At 44.2% G+C, this 12,371-nt stretch overlaps 1 protein-coding gene across 3 annotated transcripts in view; it reads right to left on the bottom strand.

Moving 5' to 3' along the window:
• Positions 1–1,905: 1,905 nt before the first annotated feature.
• Positions 1,906–12,371, bottom strand: part of ARHGEF26 (Rho guanine nucleotide exchange factor 26) — a 445,885-nt gene continuing 435,419 nt past the window's right edge. For all 3 annotated transcript variants that reach the window (XM_029615042.1, XM_029615040.1, XM_029615041.1), the window contains exons 12-14: positions 7,408–7,475; positions 6,934–7,038; positions 1,906–2,901 (exon numbers count right to left, since the gene is read on the bottom strand). In XM_029615042.1, coding sequence (XP_029470902.1) covers positions 2,759–2,901; positions 6,934–7,038; positions 7,408–7,475 — 316 coding nt within the window. In that variant the 3' untranslated portion in view covers positions 1,906–2,758. The remainder of the gene's footprint in view (positions 2,902–6,933; positions 7,039–7,407; positions 7,476–12,371) is intronic.

Raw genomic sequence — 12,371 nt, 5'->3', positions numbered from 1 at the left:
GGAATTTATTTGTTTTGGAAGAGCTTTTTGTGAGAGATTGATAGATTTACCTGTTTTGAAGAGGTTTTTTTTAGCAAGGGATTTTTGGCATTTTAGCCCTTGGTAGTTTATGCTGGTTGCTAGAGGATTACCCTTCTCTCTAGGGGGAAGGTATTTTTGAATTCTACACTGGTTCAGTTGGAAGAACAACAACTTGGGAATGTACCATGGATAAAGAGACTATGGCCTTTGTAATTGATTTTCTTAGTTATTTCTAATTGTTGCCCCCCAGAAGCTTTTATTGTGTGAAAATGCAGTTTGCACACCCAGTAGGGTTAGTTCTTTGTAAATGCACAATCTTTTGGTTAAAGTAGTTCAAGGTTTCTCAATCCATGTGATTATGGTTTCAGTTTGGAAACACATTTCTAAACTGCATCCATACTTGTTATAGGAGGAGTCCATAAACCAGAGTTCATGAAACAATTATCAATGACATCACCAAATCCTTTAGTTTACTAAAGTTTTAGGATTATTTTTATTTACATTTAATAAAAAGTTGAATATTCCTGTACATAAAAATGATATAAAAATTATCTCTGTTAAAGAATGCCACAGTTATAGTATTGTATAGTAAAAAAGAAACAGTAATTTCTAAAATATTTCTCCCTCTTTCTGAATTGGCTTTTGGGGACCAAAAGATAATATTCTATTACCATATCTTATTTTTGAAAACAAAAACAAAACAATGCAGTAGAAATAAGTTCAAATCTACAACAGACTAAGGGACCATTTATGAATGGAGGAGGAGAAGTCCATTACCTGCTACTAATTAAGTTGACTTAGAAACTAGCCACTGCTATTACTAGAAACGGTAACATGGAATAGACATGGTTTTTGGGTACTTGCCAGGTTCTTATGGTCTGGATTGGCCACTGTTGGAAACAGGATGCTGGGCTTGATGGACCCTTGGTCTGACCCAGTATGGCATGTTCTTATGTTCTTATGTCCATGAAGTTAGCATGTGGCACATTTAAAACTAATCGGAGAAAGTTCTTTTTCACTCAACGCACAATTAAACTCTGCAATTTGTTGCCAGAGGATGTGGTTAGTATAGTTGTGTTTAAAAAATAATTGGATAAGTTCTTGAAGAAGTCCATTACCTGCTATTAATTAAATTGACTAAGAAAATAGCCACTGCTATTACTAGCAACAGTAACATGGAATAGACTTAGTTTTTGGGTACTTGCCAGGTTCTTGTGGCCTGGATTGGCCACTGTTGGAAATAGGATGCTGGGCATGATGGACCCTTGGTCTGACCCAGTATGGCATGTTCTTATGTTCTTAATTTTATGGGAACACATTTTAGGTTACAATTATGGTACTTTAAACTGCACAGCATGGTAAAATGCAGCAGATAAGAAGAAATCCTGGACCAGATGGACTTCGCATTTTGCTCAGACTCACAGTGGGAGAAACCAACCCCTTCATATAACAGGCTCATAGCATGCAGCATGACGTAAATACTGAAAGAATGTTAGCAGGAAGTCCATTGTACATAATGCAGACACAGTATATATTAAAATAACTGATGAGCATCTTAGAATTGTTCTGTTACCAGCCAGGGGTCACACAAATAGCACTAAACCAATTCTCTGACACAAATTAAACTATGAATAGGTGGTGGTAGTGATGGTTTAAAACCAACACTTGTTAAATCATTCCAACGCAGAAAGTTATATCAGTGCAATGCATTAGACTGCTGATCCAGTAAACAAGAGCATCTTATTCTTTATGAAAAAGAATGCCATTGATTGTTTCCTAAACGGCTTTGTATAATACAAAGAAATATAGGATACATGTTTCCCATTCAGTTGGCATGAAAATAACAGAACATTAAAAACCTGATAAAATTCTACATACTTTGCATAAGAGTACTTTTTTCATTAAAAATTAGCAGTGCTTTTAACTTACAGTATCTGTTAAATAAGACTATCTTCAATTTTTTTTTTTTACTGAGGCACTAACCATTTAACAATTCATATAAATTTCATATCAATTCATTCACATATTACAAAGCATCATCTTTCAACAGCCTATGTGTATCTTCCTTATTAGATTTTGAACCACACATGTTCAAATTCATTTGCTTTGAATCTGACTTCCACAGCTGAAGCCCCAAGTTAGTGTGTATGGCATGATCAATTCACTTCTTCTCTTAAACCAAAGAAAAACAAAACTTTCACTAAAAATGCAACAAGCATGAGATGCAGTTCAGCTGACATGTTCTCGTGGTTTTGCAGCATCATTCTTTGAAGTGGTAGAGTGGGTGGAGAGGGGGTGATGGATGTGATCAGCATGGTTTCATAGACTGCATTTCATTTACACACAACACACAGCAGAACTCCAGTATTTACAAACAAGCTGCAGCCAACTCATTTCCTGCTCCTTATACTTACTGGTTACATGCTGTAACCAAAGAGGCCGTCCTTATCTTGTAAAGGTCTGGTCACAGGTGTCAACTGACAGAGGCTCATAGTGCAACTGTATGAATCTTTCTTTTAAGGCAATGGTAGCTGAGTTCTGCAGCAATATCAGCCCAATGGCTTCCGTCCACATGCTCCTTTTAAGGCTGTCAAAACATTGTGTTGGGAGGACTGTGGTGGAGGATGCTTTGAACTCCTGTCTCCATGCCTTCATCCACCTTCATAGATCCACATAGTTAATTAAGTGCAAATCCCGCAGCAAAGCCATGGGAAGTCAGAAAATGAGGTCTCAGATTTTATACGTTTGTTTCAAGTCCGAGCAAGCGTCCCATGCGCTCCATATTCTTGTCTATTGTAGCTCGACATGTGATTTCCTTAGCACATTCCATAGGAAACCAACCTCTCTCTCCATCCCTCAATCTTTCACCTTCATACCAACCTAAAAGGCGGAACAGAAAGCACAAATGCACAATTAATAAAAATACAAAGACACACCTGAATTATTTGATATTTTTATCTTGATAAGTCCTAGGTTTCACAAAATTATTTCTACAATTAGCAAAATAAACTAATCTGAATCAACTTGAAGTTAATTTAATTGAAATGAAAATATATCAACTATTGGCTATATTAACATATCAACAGTAAACCAAAGAACTTATTTGCTATTGTATTTCTCACTACTATTAACTATGCCTGTAACTCTATACTTATGCATCAAAAACGGATGTATTATATATCCCAACTAATCCTTTTGGTCTAATTTATTCACCCTTGACTCTATCCTTTCAACTTTTTCCTTCTTGACTAAAATTCTCAAGGCCCTCATCATTCCTCCTTTATCCCTCTCTCTTTGCATATATCTGCCTTCTGTTCAGCTCGGAGCATCCAGCTATTTAATATCATGAAACTTCATATTTTTCTGTCCTTTAACTTGTCATCTTCTCATTTGTGCACTTTTTCTGTCACACCTCGATTATTGGTCTTCACTAAACCTCTCACTGCCCACGTCCAGGTTTTACAAATTTCTGCTGCCCATTTTCTCTTTCTCATAGAAACACAGCATATGGTGGCAGACAATAATCAGAAGACCTCTCTCCTTTGCTTTTCACATGTTCGCTGACTGTCAAGTACAACGGCCAGGATAAAAATCCCCTATCCACTTTTATTTTTGCCCCAGTTTCTACTGGGCTATGGTGCCAGGGACATTCATTAGCAATTAATTGGAAGTTTTTTCACATTTTATACCTCCTCCTCCTCTAGCTCAGCCATTGCAGTTGCAGTCCTGGGTTAGGGTGCACAAACTGCTGCTCCAGCTGGAGCCCAATGGGGCGGATTTTCAGCGCCCTGCTCGCCTAAATCCGCCCAAAACCGGGCGGATTTAGGCGAGCAGGGCCCTGCGCGCCGGTAAGCCTATTTTACATAGGCCTACCGGCGCGCGCAGACCCCGGGACTCGCGTACGTCCCGGGGTTTTCGGAGGGGGGCGTGTCGGGGGGGCGGGCCCGGTCGACGCGGCGTTTCGGGGGCGTGTCGGCCGCGTTTTGGGGGCGGGTACGGGGCGTGGCTACGGCCCGGGGGCGTGGCCGCGCCCTCCGTACCCGCCCCCAGGTCGCGGCCCGGCGCGCAGCAGGCCCGCTGGCGCGCGGGGATTTACGTCTCCCTCCGGGAGGCGTAAATCCCCGACAACGGTAAGGGGGGGGTGTAGACAGGGCCGGGTGGGTGGGTTAGGTAGGGGAAGGGAGGGTAAGGTGAGGGGAGGGCAAAGGAAAGTTCCCTCCGAGGCCGCTCCGATTTCGGAGCGGCCTTGGAGGGAACGGGGGGAGGCAGCGCGGCTCGGCGCGCGCAGGCTATACAAAATCGATAGCCTTGCGCGCGCCGATCCAGGATTTTAGTGGATACGCGCGGCTCCGCGCGTATCTACTAAAATCCAGCGTACTTTTGCTTGAGTCTGATGCGCAAGCAAAAGTAGGCTGTTCGCGCGCCTCTTAAAATCTACCCCAATGTGTTTACACCCCGAGTCCAGGCAGTAGCAACAGAGCTGAGCAATGACTTCTCCCCTAGGAAGATGTGTGTGTGTGAGAATGTTGCCTCTGCAGTGTCTTAGCCCCAGTTGCCACTACTCCACCCCCCCCCCCTTCCCATCCTCAAGGAGCAGAAGTTGGGCCTGAGACTTAATCCAGGTTTTCTGCATTCCAGCATGCAATACTGCCACTGAGCCAGCCCCTTCCTGCTTACTTTTAAAGGCATTCACTTTCTGGCTCCCTCCCTACACATCCTGCTTTCTGAAACATTCTCATCACATCATGTTCTAGACAGACTTCTTCTTGTTTTTAAGTCTATGTGCACCTTTCCTTTGGAATCATCTTCCTGTTCCATCCTTCTTCAAATCTAAATTATAAATTATCTTTGACTTGCTTCTAACCTCAACTTTATATATATATATATATATATATATATATATATATATATATATATATACACATATATTTATATCTAGACATCTATATTTATTTGTTTAATATATGTTGACTGCTCTGCCTAAAAATTTGAAATAAAATCTAAATGAGTGCAACTATTACATTAGTGGAAGTGATTTGCTTTGGCAAAATTATTCGATGCCAGGTGATTCCATTTTAAAACAACTTGGGTTACTTTATCAGCTGATTGATATTTATTGGAAGCTGCAGATTATAAATGCCAAAAATAAGTTATTTCTTCATTTTTGAATATTTTCTAGCCATAATACTGCTTATACAAACTTTTTAAGTGGTTTCAAATATGATTCTTCTAGTCTAGTACAATTTATGATAACATTATGAAAATTTACTATGGTAAATTACATTGGTGACTATTACAGGAATCATGAACTTATCAAAATAGTAACTACTGTGTGCAGAGTACAATTTTCAAAGCCATTTACCCAGGCAAAATGGCCTGTCTGAAAACCATCCTACCCAGCCTGTCTAAAAATATATGTAGGCTTTCACAACATACAGGACTTGTAATGGGACTGCAAGGAGCTGTTACTGGGAATGTGATTTGGTCAGGCAAGAAAATCCCATGCATGTAGATTTGATTTTCTCCTCCCCCCCCCCCAACTTTCTAAGGAAAACCAAGCGGGTATTTTCTCTCAGAAAATTTGTTAGCAAGCATACAGGTACTGTGCAAAGTACCCTCATACATTTGCAGAAATGTGGGTGATGCCAAATTGCCCCCATAAGGCAAAATATTTAGTAAAACTATGGCTTCTGCAAAAGTATTGTAAGTATGAGTATGATTATGCTTCCAGAATAAGGCTGATTTACTATTTAAGTCCTTTGGATATAACTGGACAAGTAGGGCCAGATTTTCGGAGGATTTATGCGCATAACCGGCCTTACACGCACCGGGCCTATTTTAAAAAGGTCTGGCAGTGCGCGTAAAGCCCTGGGACGCGTGTAAGTCCTGGGGCGGGGCCAGAGGCCTCCGCAAGGACGCTGGGCTGCAGCGCACCGTGCAACTTACTTCAGCCCCAGGGCTGAAGTAAGTTTGGAGATAAAAAAAAAAGAAGACAAAAAAGTTAGGGGGGGAGGGAAGTTCCTTCCGAGGCCACTCCGATTTTGGAGCGGCCTGGGAGGGAACGGGGGAAGGCTGCGTGGCTCGGCAAGGTGCACAAGTTATAAAATCGGGTGTACATGTGCGTGCAACCTCTTAAAATCTACCCCATAGAGCTTTAGTGAACCAGATCTGTTTGCACTGCCTTAACATATTCCTACAACTCCATTGTATGAAATAAGGTAAAATAATATAACTAGCTGCAATTTGTAATGAAAACACAACTGTTCCTCTCTCCAACAAACAGCGGTAGCTACCAAATAAATTTGCCATAACAGGGTTGTAATGGCAGGATACAATTGCTTAAACAAACAATGAATAAGATTTGCGTTGAGGTACAAGGCTTTGTCATCCTACCATAGAAAGTGACTGTCATTTTGAAATGTGAAAAGATCAACCATCTTTATTATATTGCTTTGTGTCATTTCCCAACTAAAATGACACAAAACCCCCCAAACAATTTTATCTTGTGTCATCTAAAGTTAACATTATTAGTATGCGTATTGTAAAAATACAGCAGATGCTAAAATGGAATGAACAAACTAAAAGAATATATACAGGAAAACAAAACGATAGAAACAGCATAAATCTGAAAACTAAACAACATAACATGAAACAATTTTCCCCATGCACACCCTATAACCAAGGGGTGTAATCCATAGCTTGGAACAAACTGAGAATGTTGATTTTTCAAATGCAGGCAGCAAAGAGGGCACTGTTTACAATGGCTTTTCAAATGTATTCCTGAAACTATAACCATGGAACCTGGCAAACTGAACAGTGACTGTTAATTTTATTTACAATGCAAGCTTGCTCCCACCCCTGCCCCTGCTCCCAATGCAGCAACCACTGTTAAACAAAGGAGCTGCCACTCACCATCATTAACCTTCTGATAGAGCAGAACCACATCTGCAGCCTGGAGAGAGAGTTCCTCTGGTTGCTTGGCTGTGTAGCTTCTGATGATTTCCACCTGAGTCAGTGCTGGGAAACAGGAGCCACACAATATGAATGCAAATGATGCATAGGCAAACATATACAAAACCTACAACAGTATTGTTTAACAAAAACCAATAGGAAATTATTTAGGAATGGTTATAATCGCAGCTTAATTTGGTTTTAATGCAACTTATTTTTTCAAGATTACTAAAAAAAACATCTTTACAATTTAGGTCACTTAAATCATGAAACCATCTTAATGAAGCAGTCTGAAGGAAACAGCTTCAGCAAACCCTGGAAAGTTTTTTTCCCCTGGAAGTTGTTGCATTTTACTCAATGGTGTGTGCGTTTTCAGACTATCCACAAAGAAGCAGGACCGTTCTGATCTCAAGTTTTCTTTTGCCCTTTACTTACTTGCCCGGTCTACACTCTGCTTGTCAGTGCTCTGGCCCAGGGCTGCAATCCAGCGTGCCCGCTCACTCCTGTAAACCAGAAAGGTAAGTTCAATCCAGAGACCACCATCATCACAGGCACATTCTTCAACATTTTTCTTTTCATACTTTGGAAAGTGCCGTGTTTTAGTAGGAAAAAACTGAATTATACCTCTTTTTGGGCCAACATAATTCAAAAATAAGGAGTGAGATTCTTGAAAGTTCATGCACATCATCATCTTTTTTGGATAATTCTTAACGCTGATCCAATCACATGTATTTCAATCTGCAGAACATCCCATGGGGACTAATTACTTGCAGTATTTTACTGACAGTTAAATATGGATTATTGACCAGATAAAGCACAGAGGCTTACTGTCTTGTTTCATACAATAAAACAGGTTTTTGATCCTGGTGGTCTGAATTGCTGGATGCATTTTTTTTTTAACAGAAGGTTTAATCTTCCTGCTTTGGCCATGCTGATAATGAAATAGTGTCCCCAGTGCAGTCAGATAACAAAGAACACACCCCACCCTACCCACAAATATTGCACAAGTTCTTAGTTTCAGCAAAGTGGTCACGATGGGACTGTTCTCAGCTGATAGATTACAGCTTTGATCTAAGCCTAAAGGCCAAGAATTGCTCAATAGGATAGATTTCTTCATGAAATTTCATAACTGCTTTTATTTGAAGAGGCAAGAGGCATCTTTTATAATCTGGGCTAATATTTATTTCACTCATACGTCTTTCAAACTGAATAAAATCCTTTAAAATGTTTTTTTTTCTTTTAATATGTGTTTTTTTTAATACAAAATTTGTTGAATTTTGCAAGCTCATGCATAAGATTTTTTCATATATCTTATCTCTGGAATTAACAGCCCCTTTTAAGTGCTAATTTGAGGCTTCAAAAACTTTTTTGAACAGCCATGTTTTAAGGTCTTTTTAAAACATTTTGATGTCAGTCGTATTTCTCAGGCATTCTCGCATATACTTCCAGATTATGGGAGTAGCCGCTGAAAAGGTGCGATCTCCCACTCCTCCCTGATGGGCTTGGTGTATTGTTGGAATTGTTAGTGGAGCCTTATTAGTAGATCTTAAGTTTCCTTGCAGTGTGTGTCACTGAAGTGCTGCATCCATCCGGTGTGCATTAATACCCATGATTATCTTATACAATATTAATAAAACTTTATACTGTATTCTGAATTGACTAAGGAGCCAACCAAGTGTAAACAGTACTGGCATTATGTGGTTGTATCTTGTGCAACTAGTGAGTACGTGTGCACCTGAGTTCTGGAGCAGTTGGAGAGCTCTAAGTGTACGTCCAGGCAGATCTATTAATAGCAAATTGCAATAATCTATACTTGTGAAAATCAGCATTTGTAGAAATGTGCGGAAACCTTCAAAATCTAGAAGAGTTTTTTTTTAATTTGTCTTTATTAGATCATAGATTACAAGAACAAAATACAATCACAATGCAGAAACAACCATTTCAAAGGTGGGCCCGAGGCCACTACCCGGAGCCCATCCATGACGGCAGCGTGCGGGCGATAGAGGCAGGGAGGAAGATGGGGGGGGGGGGGGGGGGGGCCACCACCACCACGCCAAGAGGGAGGCGCCGGCGGTTAACATTGATGAAGTCAGCGGCCCCTTTAAAAGGCTGCATCTCCTAGTATGTGATCCTTTTTTGGATCGACTGCAAAAGGGAAGCGACGCTGTGGACCGCTGTGGACAGTGAGAGGCCTCAGCCGCAAGCTGCCATCGCGTCCCACACTATCGACAAGAAGGAACAGTAAGATTAAAAAAAAAAAAGAACTTTGGCCAATTTTTTTTTCCCAACCGCGTGACTTGTTCGAAGAAACCCATGTATACCAGCAGCCGGGCGGGATGCTGAGTCCATCTGTCTACACTAAGGAAAAGGAGATTATCAGGTAAGTAATCTCAACATTTCCTAGCGTGTAGCCAGATGGACTCAGAACAAATGGGATGTACAAAAGCTTTACTCCCAGCTTGGGCGGGAGGCTGCCTGAGGACCGCGTAGGACCGCCCTTGCAAATGCTGTGTCCTCCTTGGCCTGGACATCCAGACGGTAGAACCTGGAGAAGGTATGGAGGGAGGACCATGTCACCGTTTTACATATTTCTGCAGGCGACAGCATCCTAGATTCTGCCCAAGATGCTGCTTGGGCTCTGGTAGAATGAGCCTTGACTTGTAGAGGCGGTGACTTCCCTGCCTCTACATAAGCTGCTCTGATAACTTCTTTAATCCAGCGGGCGATGGTGGGCCGAGAGGCCGCTTCCCCTTGTTTCTTCCCGCCGTGCAGGACGAACAGATGGTCCGTCTTTCGTACTTCTTCTGTCATTTCCAGATATCTGGGCAGCAATCTGCTGATGTCGAGATGGCATAGTAAACGCCCTTCTTCTGATTTCTTCAAACCCGCCGTGGTAGGCAAGGATATGGTTTAGTTGAGGTGAAATTGTGAGACTACTTTAGGTAGAAAGGAGGGAACCGTGCGAAGATGGATAGCCGCAGGAGTGATTCGCAGAAAAAGATCACGGCAGGACAGTGCTTGAAGCTCTGAGATGTGGCGTGCTGAACACACCGCCAGCAAGAACACCATCTTCAAAGTTAGAGAACGGAGAGACAGGCCCCGAAGGGGTCTGAAGGTGGATCCCGCGAGGAAATCCAAAACTAGGTTGAGGTTCCACAGGGGCACTGGCCACTTCAGTGGCGGACGAATGTGCTTGACTCCTTTCAGGAAGCGAGACACATCTGGGTGTGTGGCAATGGTCTTGCCCTCCCTCCTGGGACCATAGCAAGACAGCGCAGCCACCTGAACCTTGATGGAGCTTAGGGAGAGACCCTTCTGAAGCCCATCCTGCAGGAAATCCAGGACCATAGGGATAGTAGTCGCATGCGGATTGGTGCCATGAGTGTCGCACCAGGCTTCAAATACTCTCCAGATCCTTATGTAGGTGAGGGATGTGGAAAACTTGCGCGCTCGGAGGAGTGTATCTATCACCGGCTCCGAGTATCCTCTCTTCTTCAGCCTAGCCCTCTCAATGGCCAGACCGTAAGAGAGAATTGAGCTGGATCCTCGTGGAGGATGGGACCTTGACGTAGCAGGTCCCTGAGAGGAGGCAGGGGAAGGGGCTCCCCTGCCAGTAGTCTTCTCATGTCCGCGTACCAGGGTCTTCTTGGCCAGTCTGGCGCCACTAGAAGAACAAGGCCCCGGTGCTTCTGAATCTTGTGGATAAGGGTGCCCAGCAGGGGCCACGGAGGGAAGGCGTATAGCAGGGTCCCTGGAGGCCATGGCTGAACCAGGGCATCGATCCCGTGAGAGAACGGATCTCGCTTGCGGCTGAAGTATCTGGGTACCTGAGCATTGGACCTGTCCGCTAGTAAGTCCATGTCCGGAATCCCCCAGTGATCCACAATCATCTGGAAGGCTGTGGGCGACAGCTGCCATTTCCCCGGATTTAGGCTTTCTCTGCTGAGGAAGTCTGCCGTGGTATTGTGCTTCCCGGCAATGTGGACGGCGGAGATGTCCTGAAGATTCGCCTCCTCCCAAGCCATCAGCGGGGCTATCTCTAGGGACACCTGTCGGCTTCTGGTTCCGCCCTGATGGTTGATGTATGCCACCGTGGTGGCGTTGTCGGACATCACTCTGACTGCTCTGTTCCTCAGTCTGTTAGCAAATTGCAGGCATGCCAATCGGACTGCCTGTGCCTCTAGACGGTTGATGTTCCACCGCCCTTGGGCGGTGAGTTCTTCGAAGTGTGTTCCCCATCCGCTCAGGCTGGCATCTGTGGTGAGCAGAATCCACGTGGGGGAGGACATCTTCGACCCCCTGCTCGTGTGGTTGGACTGCAACCACCAGCGTAACTGGGTCCGCACTCTGGCTGGCAGAGGTAGATGTACGGAATAATTCCGGAAGCGGGGGCTCCAGTGAGAGAGCAGGGAGTGTTGTAGAGGTCTCATATGGGCCCTTGCCCAGGGTACCACTTCCAGGGTGGATGCCATGAGGCCGAGAACCTGCAGATAATCCCATGCTATGGGCCGGCTGGCTCCCATCAAGGACCGGAGACGCTTCTGAAGTTTTAACCTTCTCTTGGTAGTGAGACTGACTTTGTCTGCCTGGGTGTCGAACTGGACTCCCAGGTATTCCAGTGATTGGGAAGGCTGTAGGCAACTCTTGTTGAGGTTGACTACCCATCCCAGGCTTTCCAGAAGGGCGATTACTCTGTCGGTTGCCCGATGGCTCTCCTCTCGCGATTTCGCCCTGATCAGCCAATCGTCTAGGTAGGGATGGACAAGGATTCCTTCCAGTCTGAGCGCCGCTGCTACCACTACGACCACCTTGGTGAAGGTCTGCGGCGCCGTGGCTAACCCGAAGGGCAGAGCCAGGAATTGGAAGTGGCGTCCCAGAACCTTGAAGCGCAGGTAGCGCTGATGATCCGGATGGATTGGGATATGCAGATAGGCTTCTGATAAGTCTACGGCCGTGAGGAATTCTCCTGGCTGTACTGCGGTCTTGACTGAGCGCAGAGTTTCCATGCGATACCTCGGGACCCTTAAGTATCGATTGACTGACTTGAGGTCCAGTACGGGCCGGAAAGTGCCCTCTTTCTTGGGTACCATGAAATAAATGGAATAGTGCCCAGAATCCATTTCCCATGCAGGTACTGGGATTATGGCTTTCGAGGACAGGAGCCTCGCCAGGGTAGCTTCCAATGCTGCCTTCTTGTGTATTGGACACGAAGATTCCACAAACCTGTCCGGAGGGAGGTGATGGAAGTCCAGATAATACCCCTCTCGGATGATGGCGAGGACCCACTGATCCGACGTAATCTCGACCCATCTGGGGTAGAAGAGGGTTAACCTGCCCCCTATGGCTCCGTCCCCTGGATGGATCAGCTGATTCTCATTGGGAGGCGCGGCCGGCTCCCC

Source organism: Rhinatrema bivittatum, chromosome 9, assembly GCF_901001135.1.
Source record: "Rhinatrema bivittatum chromosome 9, aRhiBiv1.1, whole genome shotgun sequence".
In the NCBI taxonomy this organism is placed as follows: domain Eukaryota; kingdom Metazoa; phylum Chordata; class Amphibia; order Gymnophiona; family Rhinatrematidae; genus Rhinatrema; species Rhinatrema bivittatum.
This window is presented reverse-complemented; position numbering and strand designations above follow the sequence as displayed.